We start from the raw sequence: 22,719 nt of genomic DNA on the forward strand, positions 1-22,719 counted from the left end.
GGATGCTTCCAGGCCTAGATAGCTGCCTGATCATCCCCCAGATCTTCCCCCAGCTCAGGTCTTTGCTCAAATACTGCCTGATAGAGAGGCCTTCCCTGACTACTGTCTCTCAGACAGCATTCCAATTTTAGTTATTCAACCACTTCGTTTATTTAATATTTCACGTCACTTCATTTTTTCTATCATTTCTCTTCACCTGATATTTTACATATGTTTGTTATTTTCTATATCTCTGTATTCCCTCCTCTCCAAGAATGTACACTTCTTTGAGTATAGAGGGAGTCTTTTTTGTACTAATGTTACTGTACATAGAATAGTTCAAGGCACGTAGTGGTGGTTCTTGAATTGACTCTACCTTTTGTCAATCAGAACAGTGCTGAACAAAAAATGTACTAGATGGATGTCAGAATTTTATAAACAGTTTCAATCAGTGATAAGTTAACTTTGTGTTCTTATGTGGCCAGTCATCCTCACTCATATGATCAGTATTGTGGTACCTCTGCTCTACAAACACATTAGTTATGTATGCCATTCTTATTGTGTTCTTCAAGCAAACTGAGCCATCTGTTTTATTTTATTTTATTTTTCAACTAGGGAATTTTCCAAGTACTCAGCTTCAGGTATCATGAAAATATTGTACATATTGGTCATGGCTGCTTCACAGTGTTGGTAAAGGGGACCAGATCAGAGAGTATGTGATTGTTTCATCATTTCATTAAGGTTTTGTCTTTAGGAGCTGGCATTCAAATTTCTAGAGGGCTGTGCAAAAAAAATTTGTAATGGAAATAATACTGATAAGATTATTGTACCTGGAGAATGATGGAGTGGGAAAGAAAGCTGCCCATTTTTCCAGTTGGAAAAGTGCTGTGGACTCAGGAATGCACAGTGGTTGGTTAAAAGATGGTTGAGAAGACAGAAATGTCAGGTGGAGATGCAGGGGGATCCTAAATTCAGTTTACATTTCAAGTAAAAGAACAGCATACTTTCAATGGCTTCAAATGTTTTTAAATGCATATGATTAGAGAATTATAAAATTTTCTCTATCAAAATATAAAAAGAATATATTAAAAATGGTAATTGGGACTTATTCAGAAATCCATCCAAGATTTCAACAAGGTAAACAGACTAAATATAGGTTACATCATGATTTGAGTTGTTTGGAATATTTGTTTAAAAATGAAAATATTTATTGAAATGTTTGATGAATGATGATTTACATTTATAGGCAAACACAATTCGTGTCTTTATAATTATAATAGGGAATTGTATTCCATTTTCTCTACTGGTGCCATTTTTTAGACATATACAGAATTTATTCCATATTTATATTTTTGTCCTGATTGTTAAACTAGCTGATGTAAATTATATAATTTTAGAATTTGAAGGGCTTTCCACCTAATCTAGAAAAACCCTTTATTTCAGAAAGGAGCAATCTGCAGCTTAGGGGAGATAATTGAATCAGTTTTGGCTGTAATGCTTATTAGAGGCAAGGCCTGGACTAGACTTGGTTTTCCTAAATTGATTAAAGAAGAGATAATTCATTCTCAATATGTTTCTTTTTTTATACAATGGACCAAGGAAACCGCAAACCAGCAGCCACTGTTGGGAACAGCACCGTCAACTTGAAAAGTGGAGTGGCCAACTCCATGAGTGTCATTAGTGAAGATATTTATGTCTCTGACTGTGAGAAGGTGACCATACCTTCTAGTTTTCCCTGGACAGGGATTAACGACAGAAATTAAAATCACATTCACAACATTAGCAAAAGTCATGAATTAACTAGCAGTACTTTTAGTAATATATTTAGGACCTATATTAAAGATAGAGAAAATAGTGTGAGAGATATATTTAAAAGATTTGATATTTGGAATTAATGAATAATTTTTCCTGGAATGAAAAGGATACCCATGTGAAGATGGCAGTTTTTCTAATTTACTCGTGAAAGCAATTTTAATTTGACAAAAATTTCTAAAGTTACTGCAGTAGGAAGACAGATGTGAAGAATATCACATGACGGGATGTGGTAGCTTTCTCCTCTGTTATTAAACTGTAATTGAAAATGATTAAAGACCTTAGAGAAAAGTGTGTCAGGGAATTTGCGCTTGGGGTTGAGCTCTGAATCTTGGTTGCTGTTTGACTCTGAACACTTTGTTTAACATTATACACCTCATTTCCTCAACTATATAATGGGAAGCCTATTAAAACTAAAACTGTAGCTTGTTGAAAGTTAAACAACTTAATGGATATCAAGTGTTTAGCCTGGCACGCAGGTAATTCTCAATACATGTTAGCTAATACTTTTTAAAATTATTCATATTAAAAAGTAAGCTCATGAAATAACGGAGGGACAAAGGACTAAAAAATTACAGAAATGTGTTCAAAATCTTAATTTGTTATAAGGAATGTATCATGAATGAATGTATCATAAATGGGAAATTTCACTATTTGTAAAAAAACAAATTGCCTAATTTTGTTATCACCTCATAGTGTTGGGGAAACTAAATTCCACCATGACTATATACCAAAACCCATGAAACATTAGTAAGGTTACAGATGAATAATTTCCTGACTGATAGACGGTTGATTTTTTAAGTACAAAACTCTTTTAAGAAATAGTAAAGGAATAGGCTCATAGGTTTAGATTAAATAGTAAGCAACAATCTGGAAAAACAGAACGACACAAAAATTAATATATGAGAAGAAGGGTCATTTTGCTAGCAATCAAATTCAAATAGTTAAAATATTGAAATATTTTTATTTACAATTTAGCAAATAAGAAATGGGAAGTGTTTATGAGGCTGCAGTGAAACTAGCACACATATACTTTAAATTGGCACAAAATTTTTGGAAAGTAATTTGGTAACAGATAACCTAGAAAGCATTTTTTTTCTATTCATCTGGGCTTTTCTATTCATTTATTGACTTCTGAAATTCAAAGACATACTAAACATACAAAAATGCAGCTAAGTCGCAGTAGCAAATGAACCAAAGTCCTGACTGCAGTTATAACATTTCACCCAGACGTTGAATTCTAAACAGCCACTTTATAAATCTTATTTCTCATCAGTTTTCCAGAAATAACTCTTAACTGGGAATGTATCCACATCTGTAAGAATAAATGTTATCAGCTATTTTATCCGGATTTTAGAATAATCATTTTTATATAATCTCTTATAGTCCAAATCTACTATGAAAAATATGAAAATCAAAATAAATTTTGAAAGTTTTTTAAAAATAGGAGTAAGTACATAAAACAAGCACAGCCAAACTTTTGGAGTGCACAGCCTCTGGTCATTTTCCTTTTATTTTCCTGCATCGCCATCTGGTGGCCAAAATGTGGATAGTGTCTGATACCATAATTTGTGTTTGTACTTATTAATATATGCAAAATTTTATTAAGTTTCTTATTTAAATTATTTAATCTTACAAAATATAAATTTGTTGTATATGTTATCCATCATAGTTAACTTGTGTAAATAAGTGTACTAATATTATTTTAATTTAAAAAATCCTTTTCCAAAGTAGTCAGGTCTGGATTTGAATTATTGTTTTTGCTGATCATTACATGGCTTGAGCCAACAATTTTGCACCATTATTTATTTTACATGCCAGAAATAGAGAAAATAAAACATTAAGACATGTTAAGTAATAAATATTGAACAATTTTTTCAAAAACTATAATTATGTCCTATTTTTGCTTCTTAAAAATGCTTTAGGACTAAACAATGTACAAAGTACCCTAAAGAAAGTCTGCCTTTAAACATTTAGAATCCATACATAGGAGAACGGTCTTTCTGAGGGGAAGGGATGCGAATTAATAGACATGTTGAGAGCGGGGTACAGTGGCTCATGCCTGTAATTCCAGCTGCTTGGGAGACCAAGGTGGGAGGATCACTTGAGGCCAGGAATTCGAAACCAGTCTGGGCAAAATAGTAAGACCCTGTCTCATTTTTAAAACTAAAAATAATTTTTAAAAGACAGGTTGAGTGGGCAAATAATAAATAAGCTACTTCTCTTTCACTGAAGTTTCAAGTAGAATATGTGACCTTAAGAATGTCTTTTGTCATTAATTCTTAATGTTTCCAGTGCAGAACTACTTGACTGCACTAAACCATTCAAAGGAAGACTTGGTACTCCAAGAAGATGTGTTCTAGTTGCCATTTCCAGACAAAGGCACTTCCCGTAACTTTCTGCTTCTTTGACTTGTAACGTGTATTAAGTCAACAGGAATATTTCATTGTTTGTATCCTGACATAATGTGATGACAAGCAGAGTCCCTCTTCTCAGAAATATTTCATGGAAGGATTTCATATTCAGCAGAGGAAATTAGAGCAAAAATAGAGACTGCCTTTACAAAACCAAAAGCTTGGGTTATTTCATTTGAGATACTGATACTTTGTTTTGACTGGAAAGCATCTTTCAATTTGTGTACTTGACTGTGATATTTAATAAGAAGTTTCTTTGGAAGTATTGAAATGCATTGATCATAGTTTTATCAGAAACTGTTTCAAACACTAAACTAATGTTTGAGGGACACTTGTATCATCATCCTGTTAGTGAACTTTATTTCAAGCTCAATACAGCTGAGGCAGTTTATCTGAATCTTATGAATTAGGAATCTGTTCTAATTTTAGTACTGAGTATCCTAATCCTTTTTACTAAAATAATTTTTAAAACAATAGAGTTGCCATTTAACATCTACTGTATGTCAGACTCTATGTTAGATGTTCTGTATATCTTTATTTGAGTATTTTAATGTCTATTTGGACAGAGTATTTGTACTTTTGAATGTACAAGTTTAACAACATATTGCAGAGCTAAGATGCAATTCATCTACTTATAAATCTATAGCTTGATTATTGATTAACATTTTACACTGACTTCTAATTTCCATAGCTTGATTATTGATCAACATTTTATACTGGCTTCTAATTTTCTTAAAGTCCACATCCAAAGAGTTTAAACATTTATCCATTATTCATTTATTCAGTAAGTATTTATAGCATGTCTATTACATGCCAAGTACAGAAAATGCAGTGGTGGTGTGGACATCTTCTCTGGCCATGTGGGCTAATAATCCAATAGAGGGGTCTATTTATTAAGCTAGGATACAGAGAAATATGAGATTATAACTGGTGCTCTGTAAAAAAGAGATAGATTTAAGAGAGCTTAGTATTGGGTGATTTAATCTAGTCAGGGAAGGTCAAGAAAACTTTCATGAGGACTGAGTGAAGAAGGGAGAAAAAGTATTGTAGGCAGAGGAACAGTACATATAGTGGGAAAAAGTGTTTTTGGCAGAAGGAACAAGAGATGTGGGAGGGCAAAGGAAGGAATGCCCCAATGCTGGAGTAGAAATACAAACCCTCCAGGATTTTTACCCCAGATGCCCATGTTAACACACGTGCCTTCCTATCTAAACAGGCTAACAGAAATTGTCCTCAGCAGTTCCAATGAGTGACCTACTTAGTTGAATTTTCTGGGATTGGAAAAGGAATCAATGTGATGTTAGTTTGGATTTCTGACTCTGTCATGTTAAATACACACTTTTACAAGAAGTATTTTCTTAATTGATGAAAAAATCAGAGCTCCTTCAATCTCTTTTCACTCGCCATATACCATTTCAAAGTTCTGTAATATATTTACTATTACACTTTTGCTCTAAGGTTTTTAATATGTGGTTTTAAATTAGTATGTAGGCACGTGTTATCAAAGACTGCCACTTCAGCCCATGAAAATTAACCTATTTTTAAAACATACATAATACGATATAAGCTGATGAGTCTAAGATATCTGTGAAATATAGTCTTATCTGATTGTAAACTTTCAAATTTCTCATCACTTTCCTAGGAGAGTAAGATTTGCTATACGGAGTTATACTTTGTAAGTTATTCCTTTCTGTACATTATTTGTGAGTTTTATTATGAGTGCAATTGTAATTCTGTTTTACACTACTGAATATGTATTTAATGAATTGAATTTACATTTAATCAGTTTGTGTTTAAGTGACTTAATGAGGTGCTTCACTTTTCTGTGTTAAAAGCAGGTCAAGGCCAACTGAAAGACTCTGAGCAATACATTATTCAGTGCTCAATTTCTGCATAACTTGTACCTTTATGGTGATTCATGGTTTAAATAAGTCAGTTAATAATATTTCCTGTAACCATTTCTAATAATTCTCTAAGGTCACTTTACTATTAATGTATTGGCAAACTGTATTTTTACTTACCAATACAGGGGAATTCTAACATTTATTTGTTTTGAAAATGGAACATGTAGAATAAGCTTGCATCCAATAACCAAAGAATAGAAGAGTGATAAAAGAGGCAGTGGGACTGGTCATTTGGACCTGAAGATACTCAGTTTTCAATATTTGAATTTATAGAAAACAGTAAATAAATATACTGGAACTTTGTTCTCACACTGGTGATATTCATGAAAGTCTTGTTCAAAATAAACATGAAAAAGGACTTACTATCTGTGCAGGACATTTTACCTCTTGTTTTTTCTTTTCTCTAAGCCTTCCTTCTCCTCTCATTATCCTGATCATCTTGCCTCATTGTTAAAGGAGACAAATGCCACAGACAGTAACTATCATCATCCAAATCCACATACCACCTAGCTCGATCAGCTTCCACTCTTCTTTCCTAGAATAATGAAGTTGATGTGCATTTTCCTAAAGGGCCATTCCTCTGTGTGTCACCTGGATCCATCTGTCCCTACCTTTCGACGAACTTTATTTTTTACCTCTCTTCTATTTCCTGCATCTTTTTCTTCCTTCTCTCTTTAACACCAGTCTTCTTATGCTCGAGTGACCCCTAGCTTTAAAATAGACTTTTCTTGACCCCCAGTCTACCCTACAGATGCCACCCTGTTTTCCAGCTCTGCATCCAGCCAAGGCACTTTGCAGATTTTTGCCTGCATTCAGATGCTCCTGCTGTCCATTCATTCTGCCCTCCCCACCCCTCAACCCAAGGCTGCCTACATAATGTGGATGAGTTCACCGGGCATTTTTTGTTTGTTTTGTTGTGTTGTGTTTTTCTGAGATGGAGTTTCGCTCTGGTTGCCCAGGCTGGAGTGCAATGGCGTGATCTTGGCTCACTGCAACCTCCGCCTCCCTGGTTCAAGTGATTCTCCTGCCTCAGCCTCATGAGTAGCTGGCATTACAAGCATGCACCACTACACCTGGCTAATTTTGTATTTTTTAGTAGAGACGGGGTTTCTCCATGTTGGTCAGGCTGGTCTCAAACTCCCGACCTCAGGTGATCCACCCGCCTTGGCCTCCCAAAATGCTGGGATTACTGGTCTGAGCCACTGTGCCCGGCCGGCCCTACTGGGCAGTTTTAAGTCCCCATCTTCTCTGTCTCCACACAGTGTCTTCCTTTTGACACATTTTTCTCTCATCCAAAACAGTCCAATCTCCTGATTTCTCTACTGTTTCCATGGAAACGTGCTCTTACTTAGTTTTCTCAGGGACTCCTATTCTACTCTACTTTTTTTTGTTTTGTTTTCATATGGCTTTAAACCATTTTTTTTTCCTGAAGCCTTCTGTTTTTTGTTTTTTTTTGAATAAATTATTTAGCCAGGACTTCTTTTGAGCCTCATGCTTTAAATGTTATCATTTCTTGACATGTACACTTGCATATCTCACATCTATTGAAACCTCACCCTAAATTGAACTCTGTGCTTCTCTTCTCTATTCCTCAATTATCCCTGAACCAGTCATCCCTCCAGTCCTCTATCCTTCCAGATGCCCATGTCAGAAACCTGGCAGTTATTGAAGATACCGCTCTGTTATGCATCCTCCTGCTAAATCCACCACCAAGTCCTATTTGATTCTTTCTCAGAAATACCTCCTGAATTCTTTCCTTTCTAACCATCTCCACAAATAACAAAACCACTATGTATTTTCAGCTAGGTTACTGCAAAGCCTTCTGATTACTCTCCCTCCTTTATATTGTGCTCATCTCAAGTCCGTTTTCCACACAGCAGCTAGGATGCACTCTTAAAATTCTAGATTCAATTATTTTACATTTGGCTTAAGATCTTCCAGTGACTTTCCATTTCACAGAAAATAAAATCATCTTCGGCATTTCCATTAGACTCCACATGATCTAGCCCTTGCCTCCCTCTCTGAACTCATTTTATGTCTTTTGTCCTCCTATGAGACCGAGCTAAACTCACTCTTTATGTTTTCTTAAAAAGGCTTCTTTTGTCTCCATGTGAGGGCCTTTGCACATGTTGTTCTGTTTGCTTGGAATGTTCTTCCTTTGTGCTCTTCACTGGAACATTTCTCTGGAATCACAGGAAATGCCTTTTCTTAGGAGAATTTTCTTTCAAATGTTTGCAGTCCAAATTAGAAATGCCTCTCCTGATATTGTCTTCTAGAGCATAATATTATATTGCTTTATAGAATGAATCATAATTTATTATACTATATTGAGAGGCAATGCAGGATGAGTTTTTTTCATAGATAAAATGGGGATAATGATAATGTTTATCTTGCAGAGCATTTGCAAAGATGAAATGATTTACATTTGTAGAATATGTAGTCAATGCAGCACATAGTAGACACTATATAACTGTTTATATATTTATGGTATTTTTGTGTGTGCAAATAATTATGTCTGAAAGCATAAAACTACTACCTGCCATGATTCTTGGCATATAATAGGCTGCTAGTAAATATTTGCTTAATAAACTGATGAATTGTGCATTGTACCTTATAATTACGTTCAGTGATCTTCAGAGAAAAAAATGCTGAATTATATTTGCAAGAATATGTAATAACTTGTGACCCACTCATTAAAATAAGTATATGTTTTTGATATGAAAATATCTTTAACATTTTATCTGGCCAGTCCCTTTTTTCTGGCAAATATGCTTTTTTTTTATTATTCCCATTTTGCAGATGTGACAGTTTAGGTGCCAAGAGCCTGAATAACTTTCACAAATTACAGAGTTAATAAATGATTGGATGACGCCACTCATCCTATTATCCTGGATTTTGTTGCAGCATTCCTATTGTTCTTTCTTTTTGGAAATATCCAGGGAACGATGTGAATATTTTTTATGGGGTTGATGAAGTTACTTTGATGATCGTTCTTAAATTTTCCATTTTGGGCAGTTATCGTTGGAGTTGATGTTTTCTCTCCCACAGCCTCTGTGCTGTTCAGGGCTCCATCACCTTGCCTCCAAGGTTCCCCTGGCACTCTTTAGTAACCTCTAAAGTGATATTTCTAAAAGGCTACCAGTTGTTCTTGATTCAGATTGCTTTCCTCTGTTAGCCTCCGTAGAAAGACAGTACCATCAGATTTCAAAATGACTAAACATTGATTCATGTTATTCAGTGTATTACTTTTCCAACCAGTCTTTCCTAATAAGAGGCAATGAAAATATTTAACATGTCCCCACAACCAGGGCAAGCATCCCATATCATTTCTGGATTCTGCATCTATTTCATTGCTTTGGATTATTTTTTCTACATGCTCATTAAATTTGAGAACTAGAAGGGATGTCATATAATTTAATTCTCAAATTTATAAGCAGGGAAACCAGGCTTTGGGAATATAAGCAGCAGACTCAGAGTTCGAGTATGGGTTGGTAGCTCAGATGAAAATAGCCATTGGTTTCTTAATGCAGCTTTGTCACCAGCCTACTCACTTTTCCATTTGAAAGAGTAAGCAATGCAATACCGTTTAGGAGTATCAAACACAAATTCTATGAAAACTATATGGTTGATTTTAATGTTCATTTATATATTTACTTTTTAATCTTTTGCAGTTTAACAGCAATGCTCAGGATGTAAGCTGTTTTCAGCACCTTGTCCAAGCAAATGTAAGAAATAAGAAAGTGTTGAAAGATGCGGTGAATAATATCACAGCCAAAGGAATTACAGATTATAAGAAGGGCTTTAGTTTTGCTTTTGAACAGCTGCTTAATGTAAGTATCATGCTATGTCTTTTGTTGTTGTTGTTGTTCAATTGTAGTATCTGAATTTCAATATTCTGATAGTTACTACTCTCTGGGGTTAGATAGTGCTGTTTTTCATTTATTTAAAACACAGATGTGTGCAGGCAGAAGAAACCTTTGAACTATTTTTATCTTTGAATTTAAAATTCAAAAGGCATCTAAAATGTAGATTTTTAAGTTTTTGATATTTTTTTCAATCTATGTTTTAAAAAAATTTATAAGGAAATAATTTAATTTTGAATAAGCACTTGAAACTTAATTGGCCTATATAGAATATCATTACGTTTTCTTATCTCAGTCACTACAGTATTTATCTGTAACCTTGCGCTTTCAATCATCAAATGGTTACTGAGAACATTTTAGTTTTAAACATCTAGTTTGGGTCTTTAAGTTGTTCCTAAAATGTACAGAAAGTTCCAAATGGTAGACATTAAGATGAACAGAAATGCAACTCCCAGAGCAGGAATTCTTTCTGAGTGAGGATTCCCCACAATCACTCATCAGTTTCTAGACTGTCAGATACTGGCTTGCTTATTGCCCCATGTTATAGCATGTGTCTTTTTTTTTTTGAAATGGAGTTTCACTCTTGTCACCCAGGCTGGAGTGCAGTGGCACGATCTTGGCTCGCTGCAACCTCCGCTTCCTGGGTGCAAGCGATTTTCCTGCCTCAGCCTCCCAAGTAGCTGGGATTACAGGCACCCGCCACCATGCCCAGCTAATTTTTGTATTTTTAGTAGAGACGGGGTTTCACCATGTTGGCCAAGCTGGTGTTGAACTTCTGACCCCAGGTGATCCACCCGCCTTGGCCTCCCAAAGTGCCGGGATTACCGGCATGAGCTACTGCTTCCGGCCTTATAGTGTGTGTCTTATACTGTAGACTAGTGTTTTTAAATTGCCTTGCCCTCTATTTCACTTTGAGTTACTTAAAAGCAGGGACCATTGTTCAATTATTTTATTTCTTACTAGGCAATATTATTATCATGTTTGAGAGTAGGAACCTTACTTCTCTGCACCTTGGTTTCCACTTGTATGCATTAGAGGTCACTATAACATGTACCTCAGAGAATTGTGCATAAGATTGTCCATGGAACCTGGCATGTAGCAAACCACACGCAGGTGTAGGTTGCTGGGTGGTATTGGAGTCATGGTCATTATTGCTGTAATTACTAGCCCACATCTGGTAAAAAGTCAGATCATAATGTATGTTAATATTTGCTGAATCACTGAATGAACTCTTATATTTGGTCTTTATGCAAATATGAGTTTGTTGTTCCTGAGTGAATATTCTAAATAGTTTTTGAGATATCCAATTGGGTGATTCACTTATTCATTCAGCCAATATTTATTGAATGCATCACCATTTCCTGTCATAGTGCTGGCGCTGGAATTATAGAAGTAAACAGGACCAGCTGCTCTGAGTGCTAAATCATCATCCACAGAACAGTGTGCAAGTGCCATTACAGGATATTTAGTGTGTTCCCTGGGACAGCACAGAGGATGGGCCCAGCTCCTCAAAGGAGGTCAGGAAAAGTGTGGCATTTCCGTGAAAATGAGATTTTGAAGAATGATTAGAACTTAGGTAGGTAGAGGAAGGGAAAATTATTTCAGAAAAAGGAGCATATTGTAGACAAATCACAGAAGTGTGACACAACATAGCACAGTAAAAAATTGCAGATGGCTGGCATAGTTGGGACATGAGCAATATAGGAACTTGATGGAAATGGAAAGGCCATGAGGTATCAGTTAAGGAAGTGTTTAGGGGCAAAGGAAAACTTTATAGTATGGCCTTGGAGTGTTCTAAGTTAAGGAAGGTATTCGTAGTGATGCTGGTGTGGGAATAGAAGTGAGGAGCTATTAAGGAGCATGGTATGGGAACTGATTAAGTGGTGTGGGCTGGGTTGCAGAGTGAGAGGGGCTTAGGTGACTCTACATTCTCTGAACTGAACTAGTAAGTAGATGATTGCACAGGAACACAAATAGAGGAAATGTGGGGGTAGAAATAGCTCAGTTTCAGATATGTTGAATTTGAGGTCATGTTATTTAATAGACACCGTTAGATTAAGAAGACAGAAAATCAGAGATGTGCAGCCCTGCTATTTTCAAGGGAAATAATGTGTGGTGAGATGCATATGTTTGTTAAATGTTGTATGTTCATTAATAAAAATTAAAAGCTCAAAACTACAAAATTGTACTGTAATTAACCATTAGATTAAGATGTATTCTTCCTCTAGTAAAGGAATATGGTTGTTTTTGATAAAAATTATTTTTTGCTTAAGTCAATAATTGAGTTTCCTTGATCTTGCCATTTTAATTATTCATCTTAGTATTTTTTTTCCCCTCACTTCAATTCCTCCTGTTTAGGTTTCAGTTGTGAAATGATCAGGAGTTTCAAGTGTAAAGTACAATTTCAGAGGTAGCCTCACTAGAGAGGCCACATTAACATCCAGATTTATTACTAGTTGCTGATAAAATATGATTTAACTCCTATTGTCCTCTCCTGCTGCCTTTATAACTGCTACAATTGTAGTGATTTTTAAAATATGGTCCCAGTTGTTCCCTAAGTAAGTCTAATATGTTTTACTTTCCATACATCCCATATATATATTGAAATTCTTTATGTTAAAATAATTTGAAGCATATTGTGTTTTCTTTCAAACACTTCCAGTCATCTTATTGCTCAAATGCCATTCCGGTTTTTTTTTTTTTTTTTTTTGTCCTCGCAGCATTTACCTTTAAGATCACTGAAGCAAGTATTAAATAGCATTAGACATATCAGTCCCAAAGTAAAACTTACATTTAGATTTGAATTAATCTTCAGGTACCATTTCATAAAATATTACCATATATATGCATTTTTAAAAAACTTTATATAGAGTGTATATATGATAGATGCTGTGCTATATACTGGCACACAAATACAGCAAACTACCATATTAAAGTAAGTTACTAACTCTACCAATTGTAATTTTATTGAAATAATCTTGTTTTTTTGGCTTAATTTGTTCAAAGCCAGTTAATTGTTGTCACTGTGTGATTCTTCAGATAATTGCAAATGCATGGAAAATTTGCTATTATGTACTTGGCTCCACACAAGTCCTGAGAGGCTACTCCTAGGAAAAATCATGTTGAAGGCAAAACAGTTTCTTTATTTCCCCCATATTCCTTCTTTTGTGTATGCCCTAACATCTGTCTCTCTTGGGAAATGTTGCTATAATTTTATTTACATAAATATACAAATGATCAGCAAGACCTAATGTGTTGATTTACATTGATATTTGCATCCAATAATAGTACTTTCAGTACTTCAAAAACAAAACCATGTCCTATGGTTTGGTTTAACATTTTTACAGGATAGTTCTTTAGGTACATATTATTTTGACTATTTTACACATGCAGATAAAAAAGACAAATCACCAGAGAAACTAATTTTAGTTAAGGGATTTGAGGCACGTTTCACAAAAGTATTTTGATGATAAAATAGGCAACTTTTTGTGTAGTCAGATTTTCAGATAGGTTACCTTCAAAGATAAGAGCCATGCTTGAAAGTGACAAATTATATTAGTTAATACTTGTGCTTTCACAATGTTTGATTAAAAGCTTTTACTGCCAATGTTCTAATGGCTGAGTCCATGGAATGAGATGACCTGAAACAGGATCTTTTCATTAATAAAGAAAAACGTTGTATTTGTTAATTTTCACAACAGAAAATGGGTTTTATCTTCTTTGAAAAAATAAGATAGAGCATGGACCTTCAATGACTTAGAACACTAAAGAAAAAATAATTTTTAAAAAATATTAGTCATTTAAAAGCCAGGGCTGTGCCATGCTGTACAATATGGTAACAACAATCACAGGTGGCTAGTGAGCACTGGAAAGGTGGCTGATCTGAAATGATATGTTGTGTAAGTATAAAATGCATACTGAAGTTTGAAGACTTATGGAAGAAAAAGCTGTATAACATCTCAATATTGATTGATATCCAATATTGATTAATATTTTGGATGACTAGGTTAAAGAAAATATATTATTAGGATTAATGTCAGATATTTCTTATTACTCCCCTTAAAGTAGTTATTAGAAAATTTAAAGTTCCATGTTAGGCTCATGTTATATTTCTTTTGGACAGCACTGAACCTAGAGTTGACATTTTCAAAGAAGCTGAGCGTTCATAAATTAGTGTGATCTTTTATTCTCAGCATTTAAAGCAAACACATTTCACAACAGTAGAAAAGTTAAGATAATAATTTCGGACCTCGGAGAAGTCCAGCTTTCTAAATTAATTGTTCATTTTAATGGCCCTTTGGTGCTAATCCATCATTCTCCCATATCTAACTCTTTTGGAGACCTTAAAGTGTAAGAAGATTTACCATGGACTTGAGTCTTTCAGGATTAGAATATGTGTGGTTGATTGAGAGAGGATAAGAGGACATCCTGGGAATAGGTATCAGCATTTACAAAGGAACAAAAGAGCAATTCATTTCAGGTGATCAGGGTTAGGATTTGTGATTTCAAACATGTGAAGTGAATAAAGTAGAATGAATAAAGAGGGAAGAAAACACTTATTTGGAAGTGGATTGAAGATACACATTTTAAATTAATGTTATTTTTTGTTTATACTATAAAATCATATGCACATAAAATTGACATAAACATTTATTAAAAGCTCATTTTTTAAATAAACTACTGAAATTTTATTATGTGCTAGGCAGTCTTCTATGGAGGGACAAAGAAGTCTTTGAGCAAAAAAGACAAAACTTCCTTCCCTTATGTAGCTTACATTCTGTTGGGGGATACCAACAATAAACAAACAAGAAAATAAAATATGTATATAAAAGAAAGTAAAATGCTATGAAGAAACATACTATCTGGGAGGGAGACTGCAATTTAAAACATAGTTGTGAGTAATCACCTCATGATAAAGTGGCGTATGATCAAAGACTGAAGGAAGTGAGATAGACTTATGGTTATCTGGGTGGTGAGGGGAAGGCCTGGTGAAGGGGGTGGGCCTGAACTGATCCAGGAACCAGTTCTTAGAATATATTTTGTGAGCAGATGTTTCATTAATTACTTGCAACCTGCTCATGCTCGTTCCATATAGCTTTATTTTCTCTTTTATTGTGAATGATACGCATATTGTTTTGTTTGGTTTTGTTTTTAACAGTATAATGTTTCCAGAGCAAACTGCAATAAGATTATTATGCTATTCACGGATGGAGGAGAAGAGAGAGCCCAGGAGATATTTACCAAATACAATAAAGATAAAAAAGTGAGTGTAATTTTATAATATTTAAATTTTAATAATAATCTAGGTGGTTTTTAAAGAGATAGTGGGTAGTGGTAGTGAGGGGAGAATTTTTTATTTAAAACCTGATTGTGCCAATTATAAAGCCATATGAATCATAGATTATAAACTATTAGGTGTATTAGAGAGCTGTTAAATATAATATTTATATGATATTCACAAGCAACTCATGCCTAATATGTTAATAAAGTATATGTATGGGTCCTATTTTATTCTTATGCATAGATTGTAAATAAAATGTTATTAAAATAGAGAAATCAAAGGAATGGTAAAACAGGAAAAATTTTAAACTTTAAGGTTTATTGGATAAAATTTATTATATTATTTAATTATTAAAGATTGCAGTAATACTCAAATTTCCTAAATACTCAAAAAATGTCTAAGTATTGTTTTGTAAATTTACAAAAAGGCAGTTTACAACAGCAAAAACTACATCCTCATTTGAAAACTGATTCCTTTCAAGAAAAGATCAAGACAAATCCTTTTATAGGTATAACGTATTAAAAGAAAGTATTTCATAAGCAAATGAAGACTGTGAAGATTAGTGTTTGTAGTTGGAATATATTTGAATGTATGTTTTACTATAAGGGAGGAGTATTATGGAGAGGGACCTCATTGAACCTGATACTGTGGAGGAATATCAGCTTCAATCAAAACTCTAACTATTACTTTTTCTAGCAGTCCTGTTATCAGCTTATTTCAATTTTCTGACCAACACTCCACATTTTGTAAGAATACTGTGATTCTCAACCTGGTTTCCTAAAATGCTAATGATTCATTTAAAAAGTAATGAGAAATTATAAACTCTTTCTGATGTTTCAAAAATTTCTACAAAAATCATACATTTATATATAAGAAGACTCTGCAGGGTAAAATGCCCATTCACTTTGCTTCTGATTGGAATTTTCACCATTTGAAAGGTGTGGTTATTACTAGCTCTAATGGATTGTTTTATATGTGCTTGAGGAACACGCATGGATTGGGTGTTGAAAAGCGAGACAAAAATGAATATGTTCAGATGGTTTGGTGACAAAATATTGTGAATAATGGCGAACAGTCTGATGAAAATTTTTGGAACCCTTTAAGATACTCTAGGTGCTAAAATTTTCGGCCTATAAGTATTTGAAAATGATCAAAAGACTGAAATAATACACATATAATTTCAAATTAATTAAACTCTTTGCTTACTGCATGTACTACAGTGTCACACAGTTTAATGTAAGGTTTAAGGGTACATCTTTTGGTTTTTGTTTAGCATCTGGTGATTTTAATAGTATAGAGGAACTACTTTTGAAAAGTTGATAAATGAACTGAGCTGTTAATAGATTGTGAATATTTTCAAGTGATAACTAGATTCTACGAATATTCCTTTCAAAGAAATCATCAGAAATGAATGGGAATATGCAGATGCATTAACTAATATATTATATGCATATCTTTATTTAATAACTCTTACTCCTTAATCAAAATTCAGGGTAATCCTCACCACCTGGAAGATGTCCCTGAACCTCCTTGCCACTGTAGGCTCCTTTAGATGCTTGGCCTCTGATCCCATAGCACACTGTGCAAAGCCATATACATATCCCTCACTCTATACTCTACCCATGGCATCTCTCCTCTGTTCTCTCTGGAGTAAAAAAAAAAAAAAAAAAATCTACAATATTGGGACAGTGTCCTGTTTAACTGTGAACTTTAGGCATGCAGCCCAGAGCACAGATCCAGTGATAGTTCCTAATACATCACAACAAATAAATTGAGAATACGTAACAGAGGTTGGAAGCATGAGTGCTGTTACAGGACAGATTTATAATTATAAAATATAACTGGGGGCAAGGAATATGCTGCTTTCACATATTTTAAATAATCTAGCATTTCCTTATTTTGAAGAATTCAAATATAACAAAAGTTTAACACAAAATTCAACTCTATTAATATAAAATGTACTATCTCAAAAATTTACAAATTAATCTTACTCTGATAATTGGAAGAGACTTTTTAGCGTCTTATAATTTGTCATAATTTTAAGTATATTATTTTGTGATAGAAGTATATAAGTGCAAGCCCCTACTTATATCATTTTAATAGGTATTAAGTGTAAATAAATCATTTTTTCCTTTCATTATGTAATCATCCAAAGCAACCACTAGGAATCTTGTTCACCTCTACATACTTTATTTCAAAAAGGAAAAGTTTTTGACTCAAAGATGGCAATGAATTTTACATTCTGTATTCAAATTTGTGCATGAGATATATCTGATTTTAAAAGAGTATAAAGGTTTTTTCAGGTGGATTTAACTAAAAGAATATAAATAAGAACAAGTTGCTTTTATGTAAATTCAGAAATGTGGTGTTTTTTTTTTTCCTGTTTCGGAATTCTCTATACATCCAGGATTAACACATAGTGTCTTGGAGGCATATCATTAATTTGATCTTTTTCTTTTTTTAAACACGCAAGGTTTTATGTTGTAAGGAAAGCAAATGTATTCCATCCACTATTTTCACAAATTGTTCAGTTGGTTGAATTAGTGAAGAATTTACGAGTTTAAAGCTTCTTTTCTATGTATCGATCCTAAAAATGTCCAATCTCAATATCATTATCTTGAAATACAGCTTCTCATTCCAGTCACCTTTTACAGGAGCTCAACTTTTTAAACAAAGGTGCGTTTCATGACAAGATAAATCACATGATAAAAGATTCATATCACATGTACTTTTATAAAACTAATAAATCAAGTTATATTCAACTTCAACAGTCCTGCTAACATATTGATGCTGTGTTTTAAGGACACACACATTTTTCCTGAAAACATATAACCTTTATTAATGCCAAGGCAATTGTGAAAATTAAGTAGTTAACATTCAGTTGTGGTGATGTTTCATTTAATTTTGTCTCTATCTAACAAAAATTAAAATATTCTTGGAACTGCATATTATATTGTTTGTTTTTCTAACTTCAGAAGCTATGACAAAGTTCTGTGATACACAGTAATACATATATAAAAGCCTGCATACATACATACATACATACATACATACATTTATATATATCCACACATATTTAAATCTGTTTCAAATGGATATCCCCTCCAGGAACAAGGAACCATGTATATAACTTTGGCATGACCTCTCTTACATAAAGTGATATGAGTAAAAGCCAACAGATGGTTGAGAAGTAAATGAGGAATGAGGAAGTAGGAATATAAATATAAGCTGTTTTTCTTTTTTAAATCATGGCAAATTTGCTAAGAAATAGAAGAATAAGACAGTTAACTCAGGGTCAAGTTGTGCGCACACACACAGACACACACACAGGCATACCTCAAAGATGCTGAGGGTTTGGTTCCAGATCACCACAACCACAATAGAGTGAATATTGCAATTAAGTGAGTCACACAAATTTTTTGTTTTCCCATTGTGTATAAAAGTTATGTTTACTATATACTGTAGTCTCTTAATTGTGTGATAGCACTTTGTCTAAAAAAAGTACATACCTTAATTAAAGAATACTCTATTCTTTAATTCACAAAATGTATAACAAACACTAACGATCATCTAAGACTTCAGCAAGTCTTTGTATTTTTGCTGGTGGAGGGTCTTGCCTTAATGTTGATGGCTGCTGACTGATCAAAGTGGTGGTTGCTGAGGGTTGGATGGCTATGGCAATTTCATAAAATAGGACAACAATGAAGCTGGCTGCATTGACTGACTCTTCCTTTCACAAAAGATTTCTCTGTAGTATGCAGTGCTATTTGATAGCATTTTACCCACACAGAACTTTTAAAACTTGGAGTCATTTCTCTCAAACCCTGGCACTGCTTTATCAAATAAGTTCATCTAATATTCTATATCCTTTGGGTCACTTGAAGAATGTTCAAAACATCTTTACCAGGAGTAGATTCCATCTCAAGAAACCACTTTCTTTGCTCATCCGTAAGAAGCAACTCCTCATTTGTTCAAGTTTTATCATGAGATTGTAGCAATTCAGCCCATCTTCAGTGTCCACTTCTAGTTCTCTTGCTGTTTCCACCACATCCACATCTGCTGTTACATCCTCCACTGAATGCTAGAACCCCTCAAAGCCATCCACAAGGGTTGACATCAACTTCTTCCAAATTCCCGATAATGTCGATATTTTTGTCTTTTCCCATGAATCACGAATGTTTGTAATGGTATATAAAATTGTGGATCTTTCTAGAAGGTTTTCAGTTCGGTTTTCCCAGGTCAGTAAGAGGAGTCACAATTTATATCAGCTATAGTCTTACCAAATGTGTTTCTTAAATAATTAATAAGACTTGAAAGTCACAATTAGTTCTTGATCCATGTGCTACAAAATGCAAGTTGTGTTAGCAGGCATGAAAACACATTAATATCCTTGTAAATCTCCATCAGAGCTCTTCGGTGACTACATACATTGTCAGTGAGCAATTATATTTTTTTCTAACATATGTTTCAATAGTGGGCTCAAAATATTCAGTAAACCATGCTGTAAACAGATGTGCTCTCATCCAGGCTTTGTTGGTTCATTTACAGAGCATAAGCAGAGTAGATTTAGCATAATTCTTAAGGACCCTGAGATTTTTGGAATGGTAAAAGAGCACTGGCTTCCACTTAAAGTCACCAAGTGCATTAGCTACTAAGAAGAAAGTCAGCCTGTCCTTTGAAGCTTTGAAGCAGGCAATAACTTCTCCTTTTTAGCTATGAAAGTCCTAGATAAAATTGTCTTCAAATACAAGGCTGTTTTCTTTACATTGAAAATCTGTTGTTTATTATAGTTGCCTTCACCAGTGATCTTGGCTACATCTTCTGGATAACTTGCTGCAGCTTCTACATCAGCACTTGCTGCTTCACCTTGCACTTTTATGTTATAGAGATGCCTTTTTTCCTTACACCTCATGAGCCAACCTCTGCCAGCTTCAGGGACTGCTGAATATAACAGTATAATATCACTATATTCACTGTATCAGATATAATGATCACTATAACAGATGTAATAATAATGAAAAAGATTAAACTATTCTAAGAGTTACTAAACTGTGACAGAGACATGAAGTTAGCGTGTGCTGTTGGAAAAATGGCACCAGTGGACTTACTTGATACAGGGTTGCCACAAACCTCCAATCTGTAAAAAATGCAACAAAGAACCATGATAAAATGAGATATACCTGTACACACATATGATTATATGCATATTATTTTACAATAGAAGACCTTATACATTATTACAGGCTAAAGATGAATGAAAGGATACTCAGACGAGGAAAGCTTATAGATACAAAACTGAGAAAGGCTAATTGATAGAGATCTTGAAAAGAGGAGGGATTGAGAGAGAGATGGAACACGTTTCTGAATTTGACAAGTAGGTATTAATTTCTGGAAACATTGCTGTCCCACATTTCATATGCACTGTGAAGTTAAATGACATCCCATATTTTCTAATGTGAGAAGGCCATGTTAAATGAATAAAACGTTCATTTTGGAATTTGAGATATTTGGGTACAGGCATGCAATCACATTACATCATGGAAAATTGAGTATCCATCCCCTTAAGCATTTATCCTTTGCATTAGAAAGAACCCAATTATACATTTTCATTATTTTAAATGTACCATTATTATTTACTATATCCCTCTTGTGCTATCAAGAACTAGGTCTTTTTCATTCTATTTTTTTGTACCCATTAATCATTTCCACCTCCCTACAAACCCCCAGCATACCCTTCCCAGCCTCTGATAAACCACTATTCTCTTCTCTATCTCCTGAAGTTCAATTATTTTGATCTTTAGATCCCACAAATAAATGAAAACAAGTATTTGCGTGTTCCGTGTCCACTAATAATGAGTATAAATGATAGCAACCACCTTTAATTCAGTTATACTTTTGAGTATATCTGTATTTTATTAAAACAACAGCATTTGTGTAGTAATTGTTTATGCCCAGGACATATGTGTATGTGTAGTGTGCTTATATACATAAAATAGTGTACATATGTACATTATATATTTTTCACCATCTTCAAATATGGCTTCAAATGTGTGTGGATGAATTGAGGAACATGTTCTAACTTTATTGCCTGCTGTACACACACCCACCCTGTGTGAGCGATCTGCAGCCCACAGACATTAATAACAAAGATAATTGTTTATTGTTATCTAAAGTTGTGCATGCAGTACTAATTCCAGAGCCACAAAATTAATGTTACATTATAAGTTTATCAACTCAGCATTTCACTTTCCACAAAAATACTATCTTTCAAATGGCCAATGTGTAAAAATGAAATTTGATAGATTTAGTAAAATATAAATGCTCAGTACTCTTAAAAATTCTGTGTTTGAATGCAACTTTTTTAAAAAACTTTTTTTAAATAAGTTCATGTGTAACTTTAAAATATCAAAATGACAAACATAAAGGAAGAAAGAAAATACAAAAGAAAAATAAGACAGAAAATAACAAAATGACAATAATAAGTTTTGTCTTATCAATAATAATTTTAAATGTAATTGAATTAAACTCCCCAATCAAAAGACACAGAATGGCCGAATGGATAAAAACAAAACCACACTATATGCTGCCTATCAGAAGTTCACTTTAGATTTAAGGACACACATAGGCTGAAAGTGAAGAGATGAAAAAAGTTATTCCATGCAAATAAGAACCAAAACAGAGTATAGATAGCTACACTTATCAGACAAAACAGGCTTTAAGTAAAAAAAAAAAAAAAAAAAAAAAAAAAAACTGACACGAGACAAAGAAGGATGTTATATAATAAAAGCATCAATCCAGCAAGAATATATAACAAAGATGTATGCACCCAACATCAGAGCATCTAAATATAGAAAGCAAACATGGACAGCCCTGAAGGGGCAAATAGGCAGCAATACAATAATACTAGAAAGCTTGAATACCTCACTTTCAGTGATGGATAGAACAGCCAGACAGATGATCAATCTGGAAACACAGGACTTGAACAACACTATAACCAAATAGACTTAAACAGATAGAGAACATTTGACCCAATAGAAATAATACACATTTTTCTCAAGTGCACATGGAACGTTCTTCAGGATAGATCATATGTTAGGTCACAACAAATTCTTAACAAATTCAGATTGAAATCATACCCAGTCTCCTTACTGACCACCGTGGAGTGAAACTAGAAATTAGTAGCAGAAATAAATAGTCTCCTTTTGCAGATGACATGATCTAAATATAGAAGACACTAAAGGACTTCAAAAAGCTCATTAGAACAAATAAACAAAATTCAGTAACATTGCAGGATACAACATCAACATTTGAAAAACCAGTTGTGTTTCTATACACTAACAACTGACTACCTGAAAGGAAAATGAGGAAAACCATCTCATTTACAATAGACCCAAAAAGAATACTATAGTTAGGAATAAACGTAACAAAGGAGGCGAACCTAACAAAGGAGTTTTATATACTGAAAA

The 22,719-nt window shown here is 33.9% G+C and overlaps 1 protein-coding gene across 8 annotated transcripts in view; it reads left to right on the top strand.

Annotated features, from left to right (window-relative positions):
- CACNA2D1 (calcium voltage-gated channel auxiliary subunit alpha2delta 1) overlaps positions 1-22,719 on the top strand; it is a 494,639-nt gene that overhangs the window by 393,010 nt on the left and 78,910 nt on the right. For all 8 annotated transcript variants that reach the window (XM_055347564.2, XM_055347566.2, XM_055347565.2 and 5 more), the window contains 2 exons: positions 9,781-9,939; positions 15,131-15,235. In XM_055347564.2, the coding sequence (XP_055203539.1) occupies positions 9,781-9,939; positions 15,131-15,235 (264 nt within the window). The remainder of the gene's footprint in view (positions 1-9,780; positions 9,940-15,130; positions 15,236-22,719) is intronic.

This window comes from Gorilla gorilla, chromosome 6, assembly GCF_029281585.2.
Source record: "Gorilla gorilla gorilla isolate KB3781 chromosome 6, NHGRI_mGorGor1-v2.1_pri, whole genome shotgun sequence".
Lineage (NCBI taxonomy): Eukaryota > Metazoa > Chordata > Mammalia > Primates > Hominidae > Gorilla > Gorilla gorilla.